General features: G+C 40.0%; 2 protein-coding genes across 4 annotated transcripts; both read left to right on the forward strand.

Annotated features, from left to right (window-relative positions):
• Window positions 1-1419: 1419 nt before the first annotated feature.
• LOC108241473 (protein Niban 1) lies at window positions 1420-8235 on the forward strand. Of its 3 annotated transcripts, none has more exons than XM_037974842.1 (14): window positions 1420-1605; window positions 3084-3211; window positions 3309-3434; window positions 3576-3690; window positions 3800-3961; window positions 4082-4197; window positions 4749-4853; window positions 4933-5107; window positions 5189-5379; window positions 6149-6316; window positions 6392-6508; window positions 6631-6729; window positions 6815-6926; window positions 7036-8235. In XM_037974842.1, exons 1-14 carry the CDS (start codon window positions 1551-1553, stop codon window positions 7350-7352), a joined length of 1986 nt encoding a protein of 661 aa, XP_037830770.1. In that variant the 5' UTR covers window positions 1420-1550; the 3' UTR covers window positions 7353-8235. The 3 variants fall into 3 exon arrangements, with proteins under 3 accessions (XP_037830770.1, XP_017281111.1, XP_017281112.1); XM_017425623.3 differs by having other exon boundaries at window positions 1421-1605; window positions 4933-5095; XM_017425622.3 differs by having other exon boundaries at window positions 4933-5379.
• A 962-nt stretch (window positions 8236-9197) lies between these two features.
• On the forward strand, window positions 9198-26232 carry LOC108241427 (procollagen galactosyltransferase 1). The gene is made up of 12 exons (XM_017425565.3): window positions 9198-10040; window positions 14131-14241; window positions 14323-14440; window positions 16715-16849; window positions 19913-20117; window positions 20205-20324; window positions 20966-21042; window positions 21136-21242; window positions 22999-23131; window positions 24084-24211; window positions 24620-24826; window positions 24902-26232. The coding sequence occupies exons 1-12, from the start codon at window positions 9823-9825 to the stop codon at window positions 25170-25172; spliced, it is 1830 nt and encodes a 609-aa protein (XP_017281054.1). The 5' UTR covers window positions 9198-9822; the 3' UTR covers window positions 25173-26232.
• The last annotated feature ends 795 nt before the right edge of the window (window positions 26233-27027 follow it).

The raw sequence follows: 27027 nt of genomic DNA on the forward strand, positions 1-27027 counted from the left end.
TGCCACAATGGTACAGCTTTGTCATCGGTTTGCTCAATTACAGCAGCTGATTCTGGGTTGTGCCACCTTAGATTAGTGTCACCAGAGAATGGGTGCTATGAGCCTGAGAGAGGTGGATGTGGTAGAAGATGGGCTACGAACTTGAATTTCTCTCTGTTCTGATTCAAGTTTGTTGAGATGAATGACCATTCAATTAGTAGCCAGTTCAGAAAGTAAGCGTTTATAGCTGCAACGCTGAGATTTAGGGTTGTGGGAAAAGCTGAGTGGAGCAAAATACCTTAATGAAAAGTCATTCCACAGAGCTCAGGACCTCAAAATGGGCCCAAAGTTTACCTTCCAACATGACAGTGATCCAGAAAATATAGAAAAAAACAACATAGGAGTGGCTTAGGGACAACTCTGTCCATGTTCTTGAGCAGACCAGCCAGAGACTCTATTAAACATCTCTGGAAAGAACTGAAAATAGCTCTTCATCAGTAGTCCCCATCCAACTTGACTGAGCTGGAGAGGGTTTGCAAAGAATGGCAGAAATTTCTCCCGTCCAGATGTGCAAAGCATGTTTCATCACACCCCAAAAAAACTAAAGACTGCCAAAGGTGCTTCAGCTCAGCTTAGGCTCTGAATATTTATGTAAATGTAGTTTTTCATTCTGTGTGTATGTGTGTGTGTGTGTGTGTGTGTGTGTGTGTGTGAGGGGTTGGGCAGTCTGTATGGAAAAATCAAGAACCGAACTGCCAGGCTGAACAGGTATTAGAAAAGCTGATAACTAAGAAATATTTAAAAAACTGAAACAACTTCCCATTTATCCAGAAACATACTGATGCTGCACATAAATCTAAAACAGGAAAACACAAACTATAACACCAAAACCGTGACAGCTGCTACATAACACAAATGCCAAAGGTGAATGGGCTCTGAATACTTTTTGAATCCACCGTGTGGTTGAGTAAAATGTAAAACTAGCAGATGTATAAAACATGACGGTGACTATGAGAGCTTTAACCTCACCTTTAACCTCAGTCTGCATTAGTTGACTCCAGAGAGGCTGTAAGAAAAGAGACAATGACAAGATTTATAAAGGGTGAAGACAAGGTTTTAAAGTGAAAGAAATGGCACAAGCAGAATATTTCTTAATCACCGTCTTGGGGGTTTCATCAACAGCTGTAATACTTTGATGCGCTACATATGAAGCTAATAATATAACTATAATCATTTAACACATGCATGAACAAATTTCTGAGAAAAGCCCTCCCCATTTATAAAACCACACTCTTCTTCCTGATTCCACTGTTTAACGTTGTGTCAAATAAACTGGATTATAAGGGCATCAGCGTGCCTGCTGTTGTTTTGCCACGTTGGCCCTGAGTTTCGACTGTCAACACAAATCAGTTTTATTGAGTCTGGCGTAGCGACGCGGCGTGCGAGTTGAGGGCAGCGGTGGAAAAAGAGGTGAGGATAAACAGCATAAATGCTGGGATAAGAATGTGAAGCAAAGCAGGAAACGAAGGAGAGGAATCAGTGAGTGGAGGCCAGATTTCTGAGAGAGAAAAATGGGAGCGAGATTCACCTGTCAGCTTAACTCTAAGGAACACAACTTCATCTCAGGTAAGCTTCTGACGAAGAGTGTTCACCTTTCAGTACCATCAAAATCTGTGCATCGTAAGGTCACTTTGGGATGACCAAGCTTCTTCTGTGTCCTCCAAAGGATCTTCAATCTATAACTGAACATAGCCTTTTTAAATCAAAGCTCAGGACCTTTTTATTCAGGCAGGCTTTTAATACCTAAATATCTGCTGGCACTTCTGGTTTTATCTACCCTGTTTTAACCTGCTTTTTTAAAATGTTTTCTTTTATATATTGATTTTGTTGGGCACTTTGGTCACCACTATTGTAGATACAAATAAATGATTGATTCATTGACAAAAGTGTTTCAAATTTTGTTTGAATTTGTTTATTTCATCCATAGATTTGTAAAAATATAATGAATATATTGAGGTTTCTTGCTTGCACATCTTTTTAAAAAGATGTATTTACAGATTTTTAATGCATTTACATGGTGACTATGTTCAGTCATGGATTTGATGTTTCGTGGTATTTAATTACCTATTTTTCCATCCAAAATCAAAACATTCCTTGTGTGACAAAACAAGCTCATGATTCACTCTCTGAGGGGTGTTTTATTTTATTTTTCTGAAATTTTGCTAATTTTTCTCAAGGTTTATTTGAATATTATAAGCCCCCACGGATAAAGCTTTGTGTTAATAATTCATTTTTTTAAAAGTTCAAGGCATAATCTGTAATAAGCATACAAAAAAGATTTTTTTCAAATGACTCATCCGTGATGAATTTGAGGATTATTCGATGAAATATTCAAAGTTATTTGAATATTCACACTGCAACACAGCTCTTTATTTGTGGAAAATGTTAGAAATCTTTTGAATTTTCATCACCTGTTATTTTGGATCAGTTTGAAGATGAACAAGATTTAGAAAGCCAATTAAAGAAAGAAAAATGGAAATCAGTTGATATTCATCCGTTTAAAGCAAGAAGGAAAACAATCTTTTCATGAAATTGCCACACCTCAGTATTGGTTCAGTAATTGGTGTTTTTAATGGAATTCACTTTCTGACAAATCAAGGCTTGACTATTTGATGCACACTTATCGCCCACAGACTAAAGAGTGTGTGTGTCTGTTGCTAAAATGTCTCAAAAACCACAAAACAAAACTGCATTAGGTAATCATAGGATGTGCATTTATAATTGATTAACTTTTGGAATCAATCCGAATCAAAATGGCCCATTAGCCCTTGCAGAATTAGCTCCAACACAGTCAGTTTTACAGATATTTAGCTGAAAATTAATGTGGTGGTAGCTGAGAGTCGTGACGCCTCACAGTATTACATGATATTGTGCCAGATTTGACCAAAACAGATACAACTTGGCCATTTCTCAACAGAAGATGATCTTTAAATCTCTGGCATGAGGCGGGTGATGTGCATTTCTTCAAGGCCTTTAATTTACCTCTGACCTCTCCTTTTTCTTTTTTTTTATCAAACTTGAAATATACCGATTTGGTTGAACAGAGTGCGTTGCGGACATCCTGGATGATCTGACTCCTCTGTACAAACATCATTACTGCTCTCACCTGCTGACCCACCTGAGGAGGAAACACACAGAGCCCACTGAACCCCGCCCTCACATCCAGCACACTGTGAGGTTTCAGTTTATTTTGTTATTCTTTTAAGAGAAAGATATCTTAAAGTAAAAACACGTGCTCGTGATACTCAACAGTTGTACTTGTGTTTCAGGATGTTTTAACACATGGTGGGATTGTCATAGAGGAAACTCTGCCTCAGTGCCTGGATGGGATCTGGACATACTGCCACCTGCAGGTCACCAGCAGTTTTGCAGTGGAAAGTCGAAATGCCAGAGAGGTAAAAAAAAAAAAAAAAAGAAAAAAAGAAAGAAAGAGTGAATCCATGTGTACTTTGACCTACATCTGGTTCTTCCATTGTGGCCATAAAGCCACATGTGTGCTTTTTGTGTGTGTTCACGTGTGTGACTGGGTGTTCCAGGTGTTTAAAGGTGGCTGGGGCTGTAAGACAGAGCTTACACTATCTGGCTGTCACATCTGCACCTCTGTTCCTGAGCACCGTGAGTTAGTGTATGACATGTGCCGACACATCACAGGTATGCTCACACAACACTTTTTACTGCCCTTAGGCTAAATATACAGATCATTGTATGCCATCTATTGTATGCATGTATCTCAGTTTGACTTTTTGCATTTACCTCTCAGGTAGGTTTAGGGATAAACTGGCTTGTTGGGATTGCCCCACTGCATTTCCTGTTTTGATCCAGCACCCCTACAGTGGCCCTGTGTGTCTGGCCACTGCATCATATGAGGAACAGACGCGGTGGGCTAACATACTGCGAGCTGCAACACAACATCAGAGCTCAGGTATGCTGTCGTTCTGCAGAAATGCAAGGTAGAAAAGGTTTCTGGAGCTTTTTATACAAATTTAATATAACTTTATATTCATGCATTGATGATGATGGTGGCTTATCTGCTGCCCATCAGTGCTCTGGCGTGATGAATCACCTGAAGCAAAAGCCTTCTTGGATGCCGTGTCTTCTCTGAAAAAGCTCCGGGGAAAGTGTCACAGTGAGGCACATTCAGTCGGCGATGAAGAGGAGGTATTTTTTACTCCTGTAAAATCCTCCAATTTAATGCCAGTGTTACACAGGTCTGCTTTACCATTTGGTTTGATGTTTATGGCAAGCAGTCTGTGTATTTCTTCAGTTTCCTTGATATCAGTCATAATTTTTGCCCACTTGTTCACATCTACACTGCACTAGTTACAGATTTGGTTGCACTAGTTCACTTTTTTTTTGCCAACCAGTGGGACTTAACAGAAGTCATACTAATCAATCATTCTGCCATGCTAGTAGCCCAAAAGTCCCAACTAGTTTGGCTTTTTAATGCACTAGTTGACTACTGCACCAAACTAGTCAATGACTAGTAATCATTAAAAACCTTTACATGCTAACTAGTCAACACAAATAATTAATCAAATGTGTGCACTAGTCATCTAGTGCAAAATTTTTAACTAGTTGACTTAATACTAAAATTCTCACTAGTTGATACATTTTAGAAACAGGTTAATTGTTGTGTTGTTGTTTATAGTGTATAAATTTGCACCCTAACTTCTTATATTTGTGTTTTCTTTGTATTTTTGGGCACAAAGGTGCTGATTGGCATCGTGATGGAAGAAATGATACCTTACCTTAAGGAGGAAGTGTTTCCCAGGATTACTGCACATCGCAGCAGGAGGAGAAAAGCCTGGATCAAAGTGAGGAACTTTGATGATTGACAAAAAAAACTTTTTTAATGAAGCATTTCATCATAATTGCTGTCCTTGTGTGATGCAGTTGCTGTCTGAGGTCTATGAGACGGTGAAGCTTCAGGTAAAAACTGCCATGGTGGTTCTGAAGGAGGAACTGTCACTTTTTCAATCAGACATGGAGGAACGGATCTCTGCAGGACTCGAGCAAGCCAATCTGCTGCAAGACCGCATAGCTCACACAATCACTGGTGTGTCTGTCGGTGAGCGCAGACATGATAAAGTAACGCCATGCTCTTTAATTTGGTTTTCATTTTTCACTGCTCTGCACCTTTTCATCCTAGAGGACATGTGTGAGCCAGTGTTACAATCCCTTCAACATGTTGTTTCCCCAAGACTCCACCCTACTCTGCAAGAAGTGGCCGTGCCCATCTGTGATGGATTTGCATCTATTTGGGAATGCTTCCTGGAGACCTGTGATAATGTCATAGACGCTGCATCACCAAACACATCAACCAAAGATATTAAAGAGGAGGTTTGTTATTGGACAGTTCTGTAATTTAAACCCATAAAACTAAGGCTCTGTTCTCAAGTTATATATATATTTTAAATATTCATATATTACAGCTGAAACTTTGCTGAAATTTTTCAAAGATACTGAATCTTAATTCTATCAGTTAAAACAAGCAGAACAGAAGCTAAAATTAGCAAAACTGTAGCTAAAATTTTAAACAAAAATAGAGCAAATAAGCTCAAGTAGAACATTGTTTTTGAAAGATTTAAAAAGATTTCAATGTATTTTAATTAGGTTTTTATTAAAAATTAAGGTAAATATTCTGAAAAGTGTAAAAGTTACACAAACTACAAGCACATTATTCCCGATTGAGCTGAATATTTGATGAAGTTTGACATATAAATGGTTAAAATAGCATAAATCATGCAGAAACAAAACAACAAAACGGTACAAAAGAAACTATAAACAGAAAAATAATAATGTCTCAAAATTCACACAATTTGAACTGCTGACTTTTAAACAAGGACTTGTTGTTTGTAACATATATTAAACAAGGATCTTTTGCCTCAAGGCATTATTATTTTTGCCTTTTGACTAAGTTTCTTTTCTATGCACTTGCATATTTATGAGTTTCCACTTCAGAAGAGGCGCTTAAATGCGGCAGCAGTGGCACATTCCCAATTTTCTTAAAAATACAAGAATAGTTTGCTGTTGTTTGATGTCCCAGCATGTTGCGCGACCCTTCTCTGCTCTTCCTGATTGCTTGTTGCATGGTTGTTTCTCATTTTAGGTGCTGACGCTTCTGAGCAGCTTCGGACCGGACAATTCCAGGATGTGGGAATGCTTGGACAGGCTAGAGTTGAGCTCAGAGGGCCGCTCGTGGCTCCAGAACACGTGGGGAGTCCACAGCGAAACCTGGAGACCTTTGCTGCTCAAAGCGCAGAACGATCTACACAAAGTAATTATTCCAACACAATATAGCAACAACCCTTTAAGTATAACATGCCTCACATTACTCCTTTTTTTTTTCTAGGTGGCTGATATGTGTGCTAAGATGTTTTGGAGGTTAGTTTCACGATATCCGTGTTTCTCCATTGAATCGTCTCAGCTGACAGCAGTGCTGTCCAGAGTCAAAGACAAGGTGTTAAAGGTGTGTCATATAAAGCAGGGAAACAAACCATATTTGGTTACTTTGGATTTGTTTTAAAATTCTTCTTACTTATTGGCCTAAAATGAACTGTTTGTGTACCTGATCCTGTCACTGAAACACAGAACCTGGAGGCAGACATGTTGGCTCTGCGATCTGAAATAATCCTGGATGTGATGCTGCAGATCACTCTGCCAGCATTTCAACAAGGCGTGAATGAGCAGGTCTGTGCTTTATATATATGTTTTAAATATAAAGTTCATTTTAGGCACTTCTTCCTCATTTTAATAGTATCTCTGACTGATTTAGAATCTGTCCTGTTATGATGCCATGATCAGCCCAGAGCAAGCCTTATTCATCCACCCTGACATCATTTTTAACTCCATCATGAAAGACAACCTGTCCACTTATATCCAGACAGGTATAGTTTGTGAATTTCAGTCCTTGACTGGGTCAAAACCTTTGGGAATATAATTAATAATTAATTCAACACAAGCTAAGTTTTAAAACTCTTTTCTTTTGTTTTGCAGAGATGAGATACTTCCTGCCACAGCACCTTGTCCCTCTGCCTGTCAGTGCTGGCAGCACATGCAGCTGCAGCTCTGATATTTCTGAACCAGCGTATCACAAACTGCTGCCACGCTGCGACAGCCAAGAGACATTCGTTTATGCATCTGAAGGCTCATCATCAGAATCTGAAACACTTACCCCAAGCAGTATGTCTGAACGAGAAGACACCTTACGGAGCTCAGAAAACTCTGAAAAACAGAGGCTGCTTAATGTAATGAAGTATATTCGTTTCTCTGAGCCAAGAAGGAGCTACAGAACAGAGAGCGGTAAAGTTTAACTCTGTCGTCGTAAGCAGGGCCGGCCCGAGGTCGTAAGCAGAATTTCATTTAGAGGCCCCCTTTTAGTTAAGCCCATTGCTCACTCAAACATCACAGCATCACTACCATGCTCAATTTTGTGCATTTAACACAGCTAGTTTAATACAGTGAGCCGACAATAAATTCCTCAAAGTGACTGAATGCTAGGTTATAATTTCTTTGACAATCACATGAGTCACTTCACATTATCTTATTAATAAATATCAATTCAAATAAAGTGTTCATTTTGAACTTTTTTCTGTTGTTGACATGGTTTTCAGTAGTTTAAGCTGAGATCAATATTGTGTTTATGTACCATAGAAAATGATCAATTCCATTTTGAGCGGCAAAAATGAATACATCAGACATACATGCGTCTTATCACTCTGATAACATAAATGTCAAACTATGCAGATTTTTTTTTTCATTTAATTACAACTGATGTTGAATAAACCATGTGTTAACATAATTTTTGTGAGTAGTTAGAGGCTCTTGGAGGCCCCCTGCTGGCCAGGAGGCCCTAAGCAGCTACAGACGCTGCTAATGTCAATGCAATCACAAGACTCATAATCCAAATGGAAATTTAATTCACAAAATTAGAAAGTTTTCTCAAATACAACAAAAACAATGTATTTTCAATGACTGACTTATATTGTATTTAAACAGTACAAACTAGAGTTTGATGTAAATTCAAAGTTTTTGGGGGGAAAGAAGACAGGTAAAACATTTACAAAATAAACAATCAGTTTTTTTTAGATTTACAGCCATACAGTACTGCTATATTAAACAGGTGAGGGTGTCAACATTCGAAAACTACCAACAGTCTGCTACTGCATGTAGGGATGTAAGTTTGAAACTTTATTATGTGAAGAAAAAAAAGCGCCATAAATCAACTTTCTGCAGAAGCGCTGCCAAGTTCTCATGAGATCATTTCAGATGGACAGAAAAAAAACATTTGACATGTGCTCAAAGTTCACGCAGCTGTTGGGAAAGATGAACGTTTGGCTCTAAGTGCCAAAAATAATTCAGGCTGTTTTCACCTAAAAAAGGGGCTAAAGTGCTGGCAGTAAGTGTCACTGTGCAGCGCTTGGGTTGACTTGCTTTTGTGCAACTATTGAACGATGGAGAGAAAATTGGTGATATTTTGGGAAAATGGAGGTAAAATTTAAGGAAACGTCTGTAACTGTTGAGGCAAAGAACGCCAGACTTCATTCTGCACAACTTACATTAAAGTTGCTTCACAGTTTGTTTAAGTAATAAACAGAATAATAAGCTTTAATGACCTAATAATATTATGAAAAACCCATATACTTTATTAATTATTTATACTATAAGCAATTATTTTTTAAATTCGTGTGATTTCTGAACATGTTGTATTACAATAAGCTAGAGCACCATGGCTGGACCCAAACACAGTTTTATCTAGATCCAGATTGGCTGGTAAATTTAAGTAGAATGTATATATGCACAGTTGTGTGTGGATATATATAAATATATACATGTTACTTGCACATGTTTTTCCATATTTATAGCAATTCATTTTACACAGCACCTCTTTTCTACAGTTTATGGTATTTCATTTTAGGTGGGGTCTTTTTCATAGCATTTATGGTAATTAATTTTAGGCTAGACAGCTGTCCCCTCATTTACAGTAATTCCTTTCAGGAGGCACACCTTTTCCAGCATGTATGGTAATAAATTTTAGCCAGAGAAGCTTTTCTGACTAAGACGTGTCTAATTTGCGGTTTCATACTGCTTCTCTCTGCAGAGAGAAGCTGTCAGCCCACGGAGATTTACAAACCTATAAAGACAATATGGTGAGTGAAGAAAACCAGCGTGGCTGTCCCAACTTTGGGAACCACATAACTGGGATTCTGCATTATCATTATTATGTTTTCAGTTGCCTCCTGAGTGAGCGGAAGTCAGTCTATGTAGCATCAGATTTAACCGACAAACAGGACAAGCAACGATTCTTAAAATTAAAGGTTAAAGCTCTACAGTTTGGGGAGTTTTTAGTTTAATTGATGTCCTCCAGATGTATTGCAGTACATACACCGTAGGGCCACGCCCAGTCGGCCTTCCAACTGCTTCCTGGGTTCTGTTCTTAAAGGGGAGGACAGCGCATGCGCAGATCAAAATTCAGTCGGCTTGCTAATATTATTATCCGTTTAAGGGAGAAGCCATTCTTATGAAACGCTGCAGGTTTTAATTGGTATGGCTATTTTCCACTATATCGCCTGGACAGATACAAGCTAGCATTCAGAGAGTTTTCCGAGAGCTGCAAGTTCCTCTAGAAGCGGAGGGCCAGGCCTTCCCCTTTAATTCAGACATCTACACCGCCATGTATTCAATGTCGGCATAAAACCACCGCTTCTTGCTTCCATCGGCTTCTTCATCCTCCCGTGTTCCCGTCTCTGTCCGCCGCGTCACTTACGAGTTTCTCTCCCTGCCATGCTCCGGGTCACCTCGCTGCTGCCTGCCCTGCTCTTCGTTCTGCTGCCGGGTCCGAACCGGGGGTATTTCCCCGAGGAGCGCTGGAGCCCCGAGTCGCCGCTCCTCGCCCCCCGGGTCGTCATCGCGCTGCTCTGCCGCAACTCGGCCCACTCTCTGCCGCTGTTCCTCGGATCCATCGAGCGGCTGAACTACCCGAAGGACCGCATTGCGCTGTGGTAAGTGCAGTTTGTTACAGAGGCACGGGAATATACAAACCAGCCTTATGAATAAACTGTTACAACGTGCCGAAAACTTTAAGAGGTATTTATGGAAGAAACTGTCAATCACTGTCAGCAGAGCTGCACGCCACGACACGTCAAGACAAAAAAAAATAATTATAGTTTGGGGAGAAACTTTTTGTTTCTCTCGGGTTTGAAACATGTGCGCTTTGTCTCAGTTGGTCAAATCAGGAGGGGAAAAGAGAGGAAGTTAAAGCCCCGTCATGGCCTCACCCTCCAGGGAGGGAGGGGGGTCTGTCCGGACCTGTGTACCCGGAGAACAGGGCACATGGGGCGGACTCCGCCTGCAGGGACGAGCCGGTGAAAAGGTCCACTCAGTCCCGGATCTTCTCCCCCTCCTCCCTCATTTCTTTCCTCTTCCACACATACATTTTGGTCCTGTTGGCTCGACTGGAAACGGAGCCCCTGCTGTAAAAAAAAATTATAATAATAACGATAAAGTTATAAAAACTGCAACTCACTGTCAAACTCTGGAACAATTCCAGTTTGCTAAGATGTTCACTAAACGCCTCTGCGGGAAGGAGAAGCATCACCTCCGGCTGTTTTCCTGTCAGACTTCCAGATGATTCTCATCTCAGCTTCCTTCTTTATTCTCTTGCCTTTTATTCCTCAGCTTCTTGGCTTTTTGAGTTAATCTTCTCTCTAGCATTCACACTTGACAGGTTAGATCTTTCTCTTTTATTTATTTATTTTTTATTTATGAGCCAGTTGGCTGACAAAAGAGACCCGGGATTCAAGCCTCAGGGAGGACTGCATTTTAATTTGAAAGGGAATTTGAGATTAAAGTAAACACGGGGCTGCATGATATTGGGAGAAACTTGCAATGTGCGATATTATCGTTGCTGATATCATTTGCGATAAACCCATATTTTCCTCCATTTCATCACTGTCCTGTGGACATCAAGGCCAGTAAGAGTCTGTTGATTGACCAAATATTTTATTAGCCTGCAAAACCTAATTGAAAATTTATTGCAGTCCTTTGCGATCAGACTGCCAAAATGTCCTCTGTGAGCAAAAAAAAAGTTTCTTTCTACCTGTGGCTCCTAAATAAGGTTAAAGCCCACATTCCCCAAGATTAGTTTGACTCAGTAATTCATGCTTTTATTACGTCCTGCCTCGATAACTGGACCTCGTTATGTCAGTCATCCCTCCGGGCTGTTTAAAACGGCAAAGAAACGTCACGGCCGCATTTACACCCACACTGGTCTCCCTGCACTGGCTTCCTGTCCAGTTTCGGAGTTTTGTCATTTGTTTCTAAAAGTCTGAACGACACGACACCATCGTAGCTTTCAGAGCTCCCGCAGCCTCACTCTCCAGCCAAGACACTTTATTCTGCAGACCAACAACTTCTAACCACTTCTAACTTCATCAAAGCTAAGAACTAAGGTGATGGAGCGTTTTCAGTGTTTAGGGAACATTCTGCCTTCACAGATCAGATCCATCTGGAATTTTCAACATTTTAAATCTGTTTTTGAAACTCGCCTGAAACTCTTCGTTGGCTTTTAATCCTGATTGAAGGTCATGAATTTTACAGGGATGGTTTTAATTGTTTTTGCTTTAACTGTGTTTCTAGTATCTATGATTTTTATTTTCTAGTGAGTTTATCTTTCAGTTTTGTGAAGCACTTGGTACAACTGAAGCTGCTGAAATCCACCCATCCGATCTCTTTACCTGCTTTTCCTTCCCGGGTCCCGGGGAGCTGGTGTCTATCTCCAGCCATCACTGTGCGAGAGGCAGGGGACACCCTGAACAGGTTGCAAAGTCCATCACAGGGACACATAGAGGAAAACAAAACAAACAACCATTCATGCTTTCACTCACACCAAGGGACAATTTAAGAGTTACCAATTAACCTAACATGGATGTTTTTAGTCTGTGGGAGGAAAGTTGGTGAAATGTGATAAAAGGAATAAATACTGACTTGATATTTTGTGCAGGCCCAAGTAAACAATTTTTTGTTCTGATGAATTAAATCAGAAGGCATCCTGCGCCTCATCTAAACACTGAATAAAACATATCTAGTTGGAGTCCCCCACCCCTCTCTTCACCTTGTCCCTGGCTCTAACAATCCCAGTGTGACGACCCCCGTTTTCTGCTCGGCTGCTTTGATCTGCAGCATCTCCACTTGTTGCGAGGAGCGGTGTTAAAAATGTTGCAATGCAATGCAAGAGAGGCTCGCTGTCAGCCCGCAGATACCTGCCGACGTCGGGGTGACATGTTGAGATGAAATTCTTGGCGAGCGGCAGCGTACTGACACGAGCATGCCGGCTGCCTAATGATGTGTGAGCGTGTGTGCTCTGCAGTGATGCGCTGAATGGAGCTTATCAATCCAGAAATCTCCACATAACTCCACTTCTCTGCTCTCATATCCGATAGGCATAGTTTCGCAATCCCAAATATTTACTAACAGTAAACTCTCTTTAAATTCACTCCCCGTGGGCAATTCAGAACCTCTCAGCAGTCAGACGGTTCTGCCAGTGCGGCGTAAGGGGGAGGAAGAAGATGGATCGGTGAGTCGGTCGCATGTAGGTGCTGAGACGGCGCTGCTGTGTTAAATCCCCTGCATACACACGGGAAACCAACAGCAGCAGCACGCCGACTGTCACCCGCTTCAGGACGGGGTTGGAAGTAAATCCGTTTCTGTCATATTTACACATTCTTTCACTCGGCTCCTCTGTCAAAGTTGATATTCATCCCTGGCTGTCTGGGATTTGTTACGACAACACAGACAGCAGATGGATGTTGGCCCTTTTTCTTTCAGCCACTCCGTCTGTATTGAGTTCATTGTTTTTTTCCTCCCACTGCATTTCTTTTTCTTTTTTGTGATGGGCAGCTAGGTTCTGATGGAAAGACTTTACTAAAATTAAAGGCCTTTAAAAGAATGCATATCACCTTTTTTCATTTCATGCCAGAGTTTTAGTTTTAACATCATATCATGCTGAGAAATGATGCAGTTGTTGCTGTTTTGGTCAAACCTTGGCTACTAAGATGTTGTGCTCAGAGTATGTATTGAGGATGACTTTCAGCTACCCCAAAATTCAATATTAGATCAATATTTGTAAAACTGACTGAGTTATAGCCATTTTGTTTTTTTAAAATGTGAAATTAGTTAAAAATGGCATTGCAGGTTATTGTTAATATGCAGAGATATTAAAAAACAATTTATTTATGTAGTCTTTTAATTTTGTGTTGACATTAAATGGGAAAAAAGTTTTAAAATGCCTGCAGAAAACATGTCAAAATGTCAGTTTATCAAACGAAGAACCTGTGTGGCAGCGAGCTTTAAAAGCTTTCCAACATGAGCGTCTTCCAGCCATGCTGCTGTCAGGGAACTTAAATCAGGATTGCATTCAGGTTTTGTTCATTATTCGCTTTTTTATTATCTTTTTTATTGAGAGGTTGTAAATTGAATAAAATAATAAAAAGATTTTGTTTTTTGTAGCATGCAAAACATTGTAGATAACTCTGCAGCTCAGTGCATGAAAATCTTTGACACAATGTCATGTTTTTCTTCTTAACTTCAGTTTTTGGATGGGACCAGGTGTTTGAAGGGAATGGTTTAAACCTGGAGGAAACATAAAAATAGGGCTGATAATACCCTAAATAAAATGAACTCCAATCTGTTAGAGGTAAGCTACAAAAACTGCAGAAACCAAGCTTTTAATAAAAGCTTTAAAAAAGGTTCGCCACACCCACTTGAAGTGGTTTTGGCTGTTTTTTAAAAGAAGATTTTATGTGCATAAGGAGGGATGGAAACAATTTTAGGGAATCTCGTTTGGTATGGTACATCATGACTCAGCAGTTTCCTGTCTGGGCCCCACCCACAAAATCAAGCCTCATCCTAGATAAGACATGATATTGTGATAATTATAGTTTCCCCAGAGATGAAAGTCTCGCTTTTTCTCTTCTGGATATCCAGCTGAGTTGTTCCCTCACGAGTTGTGTTTCTTATTAGGACAGACACTTCCACTCAACCAAACCATAAAAATGTTTTCATGTCGACTCATGTCGCTTTATTTTCCCACAGGGTGGCGACAGATCACAACGTCGATAACACCACATCCATCCTGAGAGACTGGTTAATCCAGGTGCAGAACTACTATCATTATGTGGAGTGGCGACCTGAAGAAAAAGCCAGGTACCGTGTAGGTGTGCGGCTTCGGGTTGGTATGAGGGAAATTAGTTGGTTTCTTAAAAGGTTTGTCTTTGTTTGTCTCAGTGGCTTTGAGGACGAGGTGGGGCCAAAGCACTGGAACAGCCTCCGTTACGAACACGTCATGAAGCTCCGTCAGGCAGCGCTGGACACCGCCCGTGAGATCTGGGCCGACTACCTCCTGGTATGTTGACAGCAGGTCATGGCTCTCAGCTCCCCAGCTGCGAAGGGAAATGAGATCAAATCGGGTAGCCTAGTTTCCAACTTTTAATGTCAGGGTTCGAACGGGTGCTTCAATTTGAATGTAGTATTTTTAAGGTTTTTAAAAGTGCTTGAAACCTTAACTGAATTTGCTTAATCAGACTTAGCGGTCCAAACCCACTGACTGGTGCGAGTTTTGTGTAGCAGACGCATATTTTGACTTTGCAAATACAGCTTGTTTTTCTGAGGTTTGTAAAAAAACGTCTGAGGAGTTTAGGCAGCGCCGAAGTGAACACCGTCCAGACCAAATGGACCAGTTCCACTGCTGTATTTGTTTCTAGGTGTCATTTAAAAACTAAAGAAGTCATTCGTAGTTCAGATTGTGTGAAAACAAGTTGTTTAGCTTCAGTGTTATGCTAGCAGGAGCAAAAACTGACAATCGGTGGATTCAGAGCTCAGCATGGAGCGATTATAAACAACACATTAAATGTTTCTAATGTGATATGCTTTGGATTTTGCAGACAAAAAAATTGAATTCACCCTGAAAGTCCTTGAAAAGTGCTTGAATCTGGCTACAAGGTGTAAGAACCCTGTAATTCCTTGTGAAAGGCTAACTATTATAATAATAATCTGTGTTTGTGCTAAATGCATGCTCAGATGTAAAAGTATGGGGGAAAAATGAAATATTAGGGAAATATTCTGTTCAAATTTTTGTTTTGTTCTTTAGAAGTTAAACAGTATAATAATTTAGTAATATTACAATGTCTCATTCCTTTTTATAGTAGCAAACATGATTTTTAAAAAAAGGTTTCCTCAATTTTATTCTTCATCAGAAATATGATGAAACATTGCACACAAGCCCAGGTTTTCAACCACTGAATGTGATGGAATTTGTAATTCTCTTAGCCTTTTCTGAGGTAGCAGAAAACTCTGATGTCTCTCTCTTGATGGCCCTCTGTTAGCAGCGGCAACCACTAACTACCACCAGCTGTTTTTTTTTCTTCTCTCTCTTCTGGGTGGAAATGTGCACACAACTTGCCTAAAGTGTGGCTCTTGTCAACAATTTGTCCTTTTTAACTTCATAGAAGCTGAAGAACTTCCAAACACTGGTTTTCAGTGCAGAAGGAGCCGCTTCATGTCTCAGTCAGCCCCGATCTCCCGTCATGAACGGTCCGGGCGCCGCAGTTCCTCAACACGACTTTATTACCATTAAATTATAACTGATTTTTGTTTGGCATTTTTAAATCGATTCAGAATTATCTTGTCTGCTTCGTGATGCAGCTTATGACTGGTGTTTTTTCATATCACAGCAGATCGGACTTTGTTTTTTGTACACAAAGTTGTTTTTGCAAATATGTTTTTATTTTTTTTGTATGCAGAAATATTTAAACATTTCTTAAGATGGCGTTGGATAGAAAATGAATATGAGATGTTTTAAATTAACCCAGGGGTTAACTATCAAAGAAATAAAAATATGAATTTTCTAAACGAGACTTTTGAAATGTAAATGTGGTTTCAATGCTTCGGCTGAGTGATGCCAATTTATTTGTGCTTTCTACTCTACAAAAAACCCTAGTCAGTGTAGTTCTTAATATACCTTTAAAATAACTTTTTACAGCACTTTTTAAACCTGTTGTCAGCCATATATGCTGCTGCATATATTTCTAAATTATCTGAATTTATATACCACAACAGGAAAAAAATGTAAAGTTTCTTCAAATTTATTGATGTGCAGCTAATTTTCCTCATTGGAAACATTAAGTCAAACAAAAACATGGTTTAAAATTTGACTCCTTCCTGTTGAAGAACCTCCAAATTTGGAAAAGTACTCATTTAAAGCGCAGCAGAGTGGTTTACCTGATCCCTGAACGCTTCGGCTGCATTTTACTGCAGAGGCTAAAATCTACTTAGCAGCTGTTTGGCTCACAACTGGCTGGATCTTCTCTCTCACTTACTTTTTAAAAACATTTTCCTTCCAATCCTTACTGACTCTGTTTTATAATGTCCACTATTAAAATAAAAAGCAAAAATGCCAAAAGTTCAACTGTGTATGCAGCCTTCGACTAAAACAAATGCAGCGTGTGAGGCGTGTTTAAAATAACCGAAACGAGGAGGGTCCACGGAGCATCTGCGACTAAAACATGTTGTTGTGAGCCCATCGGTCGTCTAATGGCACTGGGTGACATTTTGTTTGCGCTTGCATGTATATGCTTACCTAAATAACAGTCAATATTTATCCCTTCCCCTCCGTCTCCAGATGGTTGACTGTGACAACCTGCTCACCAGCCGGGATGTGCTGTGGAAGCTGATGAGGGAGAACAAGACCATCGTAGCTCCCATGTTGGAGTCCAGAGCTGCCTACTCCAACTTCTGGTGCGGGATGACTTCACAGGTACCTGAGATTTCTTTGAAGCTGGTCTTCATTTTCCTCTCTTCAGACGAAGATGGTTCACATCCCCTTCATCACATGTAAAGTCCATAATAGATGTTGTTGAGCTCATGCAGTATAGCCTCACTGTTGGCAAATAGCAAAAAACAGTTTTTGTATATAATAATGCTTTAAATTCATATTTTACATCTAAAAGGATGTTGTTTTTTAGTTTGTGAAAGACAGCGTTTTGACTGCGACACATTTAAGCTGCAGGACATAAAAACCTGCAGTTTTGATGGTTTTGTTTAATGATATGAGTTGCAATAAAACCTGTATTGTTCTCACTCCTCTCTTTTTGTTTAGTCATCGCGATGCTCACAACACTTTCTGTGTGCTTTAGCGTCTTGATGACTATCACCTAAACCAGATGTGGGCATTCAGAGCAGTAAAAGTCTGCAGGAATGGCCAAATACATTAACGGCATGCAGAATGTGAATGCATGGCTTTTGGAGTTTAATAGGCTGGGATTTATTGCAGTCCAAGCAGTTCTTTACGACGGTGAGGATTTATTTGATATTTTGCGCTGCCCTTTCAGCCGTTGACTTAAAATGATATATTGCATGCATCTTTTTAAAATTTATTTGTACTTTTTTCTCTTTGCATTGAGACCCTATAATGTGCAAGTTTCCAGCAGCATTCTGGGTTTTTTTCCCCCTTCAAAGCAACATGCAGAAAGAGCCAACAGACTGCAAAGATACTCCAGATGGCAGCTGAGATTTATGTCTGTTTCTTGCGCTTTAAAATCTTTAGAGGAGTAGGAGAACTTGGCCTCAGATGTGCCAGGAGACCGAACCCATCACTGGAGATGTTCCCTTTTGTGGGTTTAGTAATATTTTAAGCCTTATTCAGTCTTGACAGTCCAAATTGTGTTTCTGACTCATCCTGATTGTATTCAGATTCATTTTAAAAGGTTTGGACGCTACAACTCTGACATAAAATTAAGCTTTTTGCAAGTCTGATATCCCATTTTGATGTAGTTTTAAATGCATTTCTGATCAGTTGTGTGTCTGTGTGTGTATATTTAATGCTTTAGTGTGAATATGTTCTTTAGAAATATTATATTTGACATTTAATGTGATTTGACATTTCATTTACGTAATCCTTGCTCTTGATTTTATTATTTTTTGTAAGCATTGAATTGCAGATCAGCCTTTTGTAAGTATAAGCCATTAAAATTAATCAAAGGGATTTATAGATTTAAGATTCTTAAAGCTGCAAACACTTTATCAACCATCAGGCTTCTATAAAATCTTCTTTTTATAGCCCAAATGAATTATGCAAACCAGTATTTAGTCTGTGGCCCACTGATAGGAAGGAAAATGTCAATTTTCATGCTGTTCTCTTGAATAAATTTGTCACGGTTTTCGTAACAAAGAAAAATATCCTGGAGGAAATTTTACTTGGAGTAGTTTTTTTGTTATTCATGAGGAAATTGCGTTTTTGAATAGGTCACTAGAAAAGAGTAAATGAATCAATTTCAAGTTGTTGGAGAGGGAGCCTTTGTTGTTTTTGCCGTCCTCTGTGTCCTGTATTTTTTTTTTTCTGATTGCTGTGCAGGTGCTCTGTGTGCTAATTTGTAATTAAAGTAAATGTTTTGTTTGGTCTCACAGGTTGGCTGTATGATTGTTGGGTTGATGTCAGAAATGTGTGTGGCAGCTCTACAGATATTCCACACAACGTTGTGTTAAACTTGGCCTAATTTATCTTTAAGTGTCCTAATTCTTCTGTTTTACTGAGCACTGTACTTGTTTGAAGCTCATTGTTATTTTTAGGAAAAGGCACTCCACTCTGTGAAATGTGTTTTTTGGATATTAAGACACTGTTAAATGATTATAACTCTCTAAACGTACTTATCTGATGCATCTCAAAGAATTAGTTACGTTCTGAAAATTGAAGCTCTTGCATCTAATCTCTGCATGTCTGTATAATACCTTTAAATTAGGTAGACTTATGTATGAATGGATGCTTTTATGGATGCAATGAAATTGCAGATGTCTCTCCCAGTAGGACTGATTTAGACTCACCGGCTACTTCATTAGGTACCAGGTTGGACCACCTTTTGCCTTCAGGGTTGTTTTAATTTTTCATGCTATAAATTCAGCTTTTTTGGAAACACTCCTCAGATTCTTTGGTCCATGTTGACATGGTAGCATCATGCAGCTGCTGCAGATTTGTCAGCTGCTCATCCATGATGCTAATCACTGTTCCACAAATGGATTGACATCTGGTGACTGCGGAGTCCTGTGAACTGAGACTCATCCAACCAGGCGATGTTTTTCGTATCTCTTATTGTGACTTTTTGTTGGGAATATGCTAATTGTAGCCTCAGTCTCCTGGTCTTAGCTGACAGGAGTGGCACCTGCTGTGGACTTCTGCTTCAAGGTTCGATGTGTTGTGTGTGCTCAGAGATAGTATTCTGCAGACCTTTGTTACCTTTGTCATCTTGAACCGCTCAATCCATCTTCCTTTGACATTAACAAGGCACTTTTATCTGCACAACTTCCACTCATTGGATATTTTTTGTTTTTTGAGCTGTTCTCTGTAAATCCTAGAGATGGCTGTGGATTGAAAATCCCAGAAGATCAGCAGTTTCTGAACTACTCAGACCAGTTCATCTGGCACCAACATGCATGCCACGCACTTAAATCTCCTTTCTTCCCCATACTGATGCCCTTTTGGAACTTCAGCAAGTCGACTTCACCACGTCTGCACGTCTAAAGGCATTGAGTTGCTGTCGTGTTATGGGCTAACTAGCTATTTGTGTTAACAAGCAGTTGAACAGGTGTACCCAATTAATGAAAACATTATTCAGATCATATACTATTCAAAGATTGGACAACAAAACCCACATTTGACAACAACCTCTAAGACAGGTAAAAGATAGGCATGACTGACATTTTATATTCTATACATTTTTCCTTATTTGTGATTGTCACAACTATGGGTGAGTCAAATTTCTTAGCAAACTTGACTGTGAAGAAAAAAAAAAGTAATCTAAACGATGTTTGTGTGCTCCGTTTGCAGGGTTATTACAGGCGTACTCCAGCCTACATGCCCATCCGCAGACGGGAGCGCCGGGGCTGTTTCGCTGTGCCGATGGTCCACTCTACCTACCTGGTGGATCTGAGGAAGGAGGCCTCCCGTGAGCTGGCTTTTTATCCGCCGCACTCGGAGTACAGCTGGGCCCTGGATGATGTTATTGTCTTTGCTTACTCCGCTCGCATGGCAGGTGGGAAGAACACAGCGCAGACAGGCGTCCGTTTGGCTCGTCAAGCCGCTGAAATATGTCAACGTGCTTCTCCTCTCTTCTTCTCAGATGTGCAGATGTATGTGTGCAACAAAGAGACCTACGGGTATTTCCCAGTGCCAATGCGTTCCCATGCAACACTGCAGGATGAAGCAGAGAGCTTTTTGCACACTCACCTTGAGATCATGGGTGAGTCAGAAGAGTTCAGGATAATGAGAGATCTCTGGTCATTATTGAGAATATTTATTAAAACTGAAAGTTTAATAGTTAAAAGATTAATCTAGAAGTTTCCTGTCTGTCTGATTTAATCTTGTGTCTTGTGTTCTGATGTTTGGAGTAGTTTGTAAGCTTTAGTTTGGGGTATTTAAAGAAAACTTACCAAAATATTTAATTATTTGTAGATGTTGGGTTTGATAGTTGTGCATTCTAAACTTTACCATCGTTTTTTGTGAGCTGGTCAACGAATACACTGATTAAATGGTGTGTATTCTTGCTTACGGGATTGCTGATGTGGAAAACTCATATCGACTCCCTGCAGGATCTGCTGGATGCAGCAAATTCTTATTCAACCAAGTTTTAAATAATGATCTGAGTTATCAAATGGCTTAAGTTACATTTTATTCAAGCCAGCGATTTGTGTACTGATGTTGTAACGTTCAGATTCATACTGGTTGATCTTCACAGCCCTATTAGCTGTGATTCATCATTTGTGATCTCCCTGGCGATGCAGCTGGAAATCTCTGCAGTCCCCTGCAGTTCTACATTTTTGGGAATCCCTGTTCTGACACATTAGTTATTCTCTTTGTAACATTTCCTGTTTTCTTCGATAGTGAATAATCCGCCGTTGGAGCCCTCCAGCGTTCTGTCTCTTCCTCCCAAGCAGCCTAACAAGATGGGCTTTGATGAGGTATACCACACATCCTCTCTCACAAACGCACTCTGTAAGTTGAGCATGTGTGTGAAGTGTTTTTTTTTTTTTTTTGCATTTGTGTGCACCCAGGTTTTTATGATAAATCTGGTTCGGAGATCTGATCGCCGAGAACGAATGCTAAGAACTCTGAACGAGCTGGAGCTCAGCTGTAAGGTTGTTGCTGCCGTGGATGGCAAGTACGTTTCTCATCTTCTTCCTCCCCTGCTGCCTGCGTCTTTCTCATTTGTGCCTTTGCAACATGTGGCGTAGACTCATGTAGGGAGGGAAGCTGAGACAAACAATCGGTTGAAAAGTAGCTGGTTGCATGCTGTTATTTCAAGGATTTTTTGAAGCACCAAGCTTCAGCTCACTTGTGCGTCAGTTATCACTCTCAGGGATTTAGGCAGTCATGTTTTAAAATGTTTTAATATGTTTCTTATACTTCCTGAACTTAAAAGACCGTTCCATCACCTACATAGTTTGTTTAAGTCGTTTGGTACATTTTTTTTTTTTATTCAACCTTTTGCTTCTCATTAGCATTCATATGCACTAAGTAGCCAAGGAAAAAAAATAAAATCACCAACTGGATTTAACTAAGTACCGTAGTTTTAATTGGAAGCTCTTGCAGTGATTAAAGTGTTTCTGTGAACAACAACTCCAGAGCCAGTATCTGACTGAGCTGTGACTGCTGAACGGCGTCTGTGAGGGAGTCTCCCACATGTCTGGAAACGTTCACGGGGGTTCCTAATTTTCTCACTTGGGTTGCAAGCCTGCAGTCTTGTCGCTTTAATTTTGAACATGTTAAAAAAGAATTTGTGACAGATTTTCTCTCCGATTAGTCACAGAGTTGTTGCAGGTGTTTTGAACCTGTCTCTTAAGCGCCAGAGATGTTATTTTGACGCCTCTGTCAGAAAACATGTCTGGGTCTAAAAAACATGCAGATGATTCAGAAATAAATACTGAAGAACTCGTTTAAATCTTCCCTTCTTCATTTCTAAAGTGTACTCCAGTAGAATAAATCATAAACTATGGGGGTGGGTACAACAGCCACACATCTCACTGGTCACTTGGTGTCAAACACTCAGAATCTGCTGAAACTATAAGGAAAGTTCACCTGTTTTCTCACAATTTTGAGTCACCAACTAGTCGCAGCAGTGAGATACTACCTTTAAATGGTGCAGTGAGTAGCTTCTCACCTCTTCAACAAGCAGGATTGGATGACTCATTCTGTGTTTGTGGAAAACAAACTCCTCAGTTTCAGTGTGTTCAAACTATTGGGTTTGCAAAAAGCAAACAAAACAAAGTAAGAAAAAGCTTACAAAGCAACTAAAATTGGGTGTATTTATTAAAACACCTAATGATAGTCAGGTACTAGTGGAGCATCATTTTTATGGAAAAAAAAATAGTCTGCAATAACTCAGACATTTGATTATTTCTAAAAATGGAACCGAAGGATTTATAGCAATGGTTTTATTTAGTAAAAACATGAAACACTATTTAAGGAGAACCCAATTTTCTGAGACAAAAGAGTTGTGTAGCTGTAAGAAAATCAAAGAAGCATTGCCGTCATCACGCTTTGAGACCACTGTAGGAGCCAGTAGGGGTCGTGTTGTATGTGATTGCTTCTGTATGTGAGGTCTAGGCTTAGCAGCATGTACTCAAACATATTGGCTGAGAAAGCCTTTATTGATCAGACTGAAGCAGGAGGTTTTATTTTCCACACATAGGTTGATATCAGGAGTTGAGAAGTTACCCTCATTGGGAGGCTTTATGTAATTATCTTCCTCTCTCATCATCAATGCAAACATTAACCCAGCTCTGAACACAGCTCATGTTGTGACACTGCAAAACAATATAATATTGTTTTGGCCAGGTTATAGTATATAACATCTAAATATTGTATTGATTCCACATTTTAATCTCTCTGCTTCCCATGTATTTATTTCTCCTCAGAGCGATGAATACATCTGACATAGAGTCTATGGGGATTAAGATGCTCCCAGGCTACAAAGACCCGTATCACGGACGGCCTCTCACTAAGGGTGAACTGGGTTGTTTCCTCTCTCATTATAACATCTGGAAGGAGGTAAGACGCTCACATATCAGGGTCCACCTGCACAAGGTTGATAACGATTAAACCAGTTTGTCAATAAAATCAGACAAATCAACATGTCTTATGAGTTTTAGTGCATGAAATCCTTTTTGTGTTAATAGAGGTTGAACTAGTTCACAGGTAATTAGTTTAAACTCTACATGCATAAAAGCTAAAAAGCTGAACCCAGTTTGAGTTTTGCCAATAGATCCTTTGAAGTGGCCACTTTGCAAGGCAGGTAAACTGATCCTGGCGCCTTCACTTGGACCTCTTGCAGGTGTAAACATCTTAGCCTTTATGTCAAAAATCATCACACAGCCAAAATGGTCTTCTGACCCAGAGGACAAACTGTGGCCTTTTATTGCAAAACCCTAGGGTGTTCCAAGATGGAAGAAACTTTTTATTAAGTCAGGAGCTTGATTAAGAGCATCCTGCAGGATAAGGCCGTTAAGGCCAGGTAGTAATGTTCTGATTTATATAAAGGAGGGTTCAGGCGATGAAATGAAATTAGGCACATTATGCAATTGTGTGCTACTCAAGCATCCTTGCAAACAAGCCAGTTATTGGGCCATTTTTCACTCAACACCCCACCCTGCTTATCTCATCTGATCAGTTCTAGTTCCTAATTTTCAAAATGAAAATTCAAGTTGAAGAGTTGCCGTTTCTGATGCAATTAAAGCGTCACGTCACATAAACCGACAGGGAGCTTAACTGGGAGACTAATCAGAGTTCTGGACGTGGCTACTTTAAGGTTTGATAGCAGCCATGTTTGTTTATTTTAATTGAGAGATGTTGAGCAACAGGAGGAACACACAAGCTGCTCTTTAATTGCTACTGATGCTGTTATTACACTAATTGCTGCATTTTAGACGATACTTTGAGCCAGATTACCGGCGCCTCTGCAGCGCCGCGGTGATGTAATTCCTCCTGCGTGTTGTGCGTTCAGATAGCGGAACGCAGTCTGCAGACGTCCCTGGTCCTCGAGGATGACCTCCGCTTCGAGGTTTTCTTCAAGCGCCGCCTTCATGCTCTGCTGCAGGAGGTGACGACACAGAAGTTGGACTGGGATCTCGTGTGAGTGAAGCTTCATGAACAGAGGGGGAAAAAAAATCCAAACTGTTTGGTAAACAAAGAGGATTATCTTGTTTTTTTACGATGGCATCCATCCATCTGTCACACATTATATCTCTTCTATCAGCCAAATGTCGAAATTACTTGTGGGATTGTAGCATATTAACATTCAACCTGTGAGGACTGTCCTGAAACTCACAAAATATTAAATAACTCTTAATACATGTTTAATACAAGCTAATGATTTCAGCAGACATTAGAGGATGTTTGCTTTGCTTATGTTTTTGATTGGCTTTTCTATGAGGCTCTCTTTGTGTTATTTCAGACCTTTACAGATGTTTGAAATGCACGGGAGAGATGGCGCCAATAGAATTCATTTTGTTTTACATTTATGTTGTCTCATTCCTTCAGTTATATTGGACGAAAGCGGATGCAGGTGGACCACTCAGAAAAGTCTGTCCCGAACATCCATAATCTGGTGGAGGCGGATTACTCCTACTGGACTCTCGGCTACATGTTGACTTTACAAGGAGCCCAAAAGCTCCTCAGGGCCGAACCTCTGAAAAAGATGCTTCCTGTCGATGAGTTCCTCCCTGTGATGTACAACAAACACCCAATGTGAGTAGAACGCAGCTGCGAATTATTTCTTTTTGCTCGTCCGATTGCGTCCTGATGTTTCCTGTCACTCATCAGTTTGGAGTACATGGATCACTTTGAGCGCCGGGACCTGCACGCCTTCTCGGCCGAGCCGCTCCTGGTGTTTCCGACACATTACACGGGAGATCCGGGCTACGTAAGCGACACAGAGACGTCCGTGGTATGGAACAACGAGAAGGTCCGAACGGACTGGGATCGAGCCAAGTCGAGGAAAACCCAGGAGCAGGGAGAGCTGAGCTTCGAGGCCCAGAACTCTGACGTGCTGCAGTCAGAGCTGGAGAACTGGAGCGCCCGGGACGAGCTGTGATCAAGAAGTGAGAACAGGAAGAGGACAAGAACTCTGTGCAGAAATACGGGAGACAGAACACAGCTGTGATAGCAGGTGCAATGGGGGGGGGGGAAATGGAGGAAACGGGATGGAAAATGGTAGAATACAGAAGGACAGACAGAGCTGATTGACACCTGGTTAATGACAGAAAAAAGTTTTTTCTTTTACATTTCTCACTAACGGATATTTTTCTTGGGAGATTAGATGTAGAGTTAACTCTTGAAGAGTCGGCTTACAGCATTTGTTTTATTTATTGCATCCAGCACACATGCCTTACCAGAGTCTGATTCTGAAATACTTCTTTTTGCAAACTACTGCATACATTTCTTTTTTTATTTCAAAACAATGTAGGATTATGGAGATTTTGGATAATAGTTTTAAAATCAAGCAACATTTCAACAATTCTGTTTCAAGCCATTAAATCTTTTCGTTATTATTTTAGAGCAGCTGTTTTGGTTTAAAATTGGAGCTTCTTATGATATAATTAAATTACATTTCTTTTTCCTGACTGAAACGCTTTCTTGGAAGAAACCAGAACCTCTAATGTTTGGTTTTTGTATTTTATTTCTCCTCAGCTGTTTTGGCTTACAACTTGTTGCGTGTCTGCTGGCTGTGGGCATTTAAACCAACAATAATGATATTTTTTAGAATTTCTACAAAAAATATGTTATTTCCTAAGAAAGAATTATTTTATCTCGTCCTTCTTTTCAAATCTTCTTTTGACACTTGGAGTTGTCTTTCCTTGTCTTTGGGGTCTCCTAAAACACAAGTTCTCTGTGTTTTTGTAGCTTTTCTCTGAAATTTGTTTGCATTATTGAATGTATCTGTTTTATTACCAAAAGCGTTCTCACCTTTGGACAACAGCTTTTGAGTTTTCTAGCATATAGTGTTATTTTTCTGTTTTTAATGCGAACTCGCAGCGTTCGTTGCATGTTTGTCAAAACAAATGAGAATAGATTTTTAGAAACCTTTGAGCTTTCGTCTCTTCTGTGTCTCTTTCACCCAAAGGATAAATAAAACCTTTATTGGTAAAGGCTTATTTGGTTGACATTCACTGAACTCAGTTTTAACCTTAAAAAGGCGGGAAATGCTAAAACATCAGGACCTAAAAGCTCAGGACAATAAGAAAAACTCACTAATTATGGGTTCAGTTTGAAGCTGTCTGCACTGACTCTCTTCACACACAGCTGTTTTATTTCAGCGCAAACATCCCACAATGCAGCTGAAACGTCTTTTAATTACTGCCTGCTGGTGTGTGCCCTCTCCGTAATTACATAATGGTCAGTTACAGCAGGCCACAATTACTACTTCTCATTCCCTGTTTTTATGCTCATCCTTTATTCACTGTTGACCAGTGAAACATACTGATGGTTTTCTGCCCACTTCACCGATTCATTAGAATTGATTACGAGTTTCTTATTAAATTAGAGGAGGAAAAATTGAATTAGACAGAGTTATAATGTCTTTATTAATTCTAGAAGCTCTGAGTACACCACTGGGTAATATTTTAATTGCATTACTTCTTATTGAAAGGGTATTTGTTCTGATGTAAAGTTAATACTTTGAGTTTACGTATAATACAGACCCTCCACACTGCAGCAGTCAGGATGTCAGCGTTGGACAAATTTCATTTCAACTCCTTTTTTTAGGTGTTTTATGTTGAAAGGTTGTGACTACACTTTTCTTTTTAAAATATCCTAAATAAGTTCTGTTAGACTCAAGTAAGGTGACATGATGGGATCACAGTTCTCACCCACCGCCGAGGCAAAAAGGGGCGATAATATTTTTGCCTGTGTCTACATGTGTTTTCTGCGCAGGGTCTTGGGGAGCTGGC

The sequence above is a fragment of the Kryptolebias marmoratus genome, linkage group LG3 (assembly GCF_001649575.2).
Source record: "Kryptolebias marmoratus isolate JLee-2015 linkage group LG3, ASM164957v2, whole genome shotgun sequence".
Taxonomy (NCBI): Eukaryota; Metazoa; Chordata; class Actinopteri; order Cyprinodontiformes; family Rivulidae; genus Kryptolebias; species Kryptolebias marmoratus.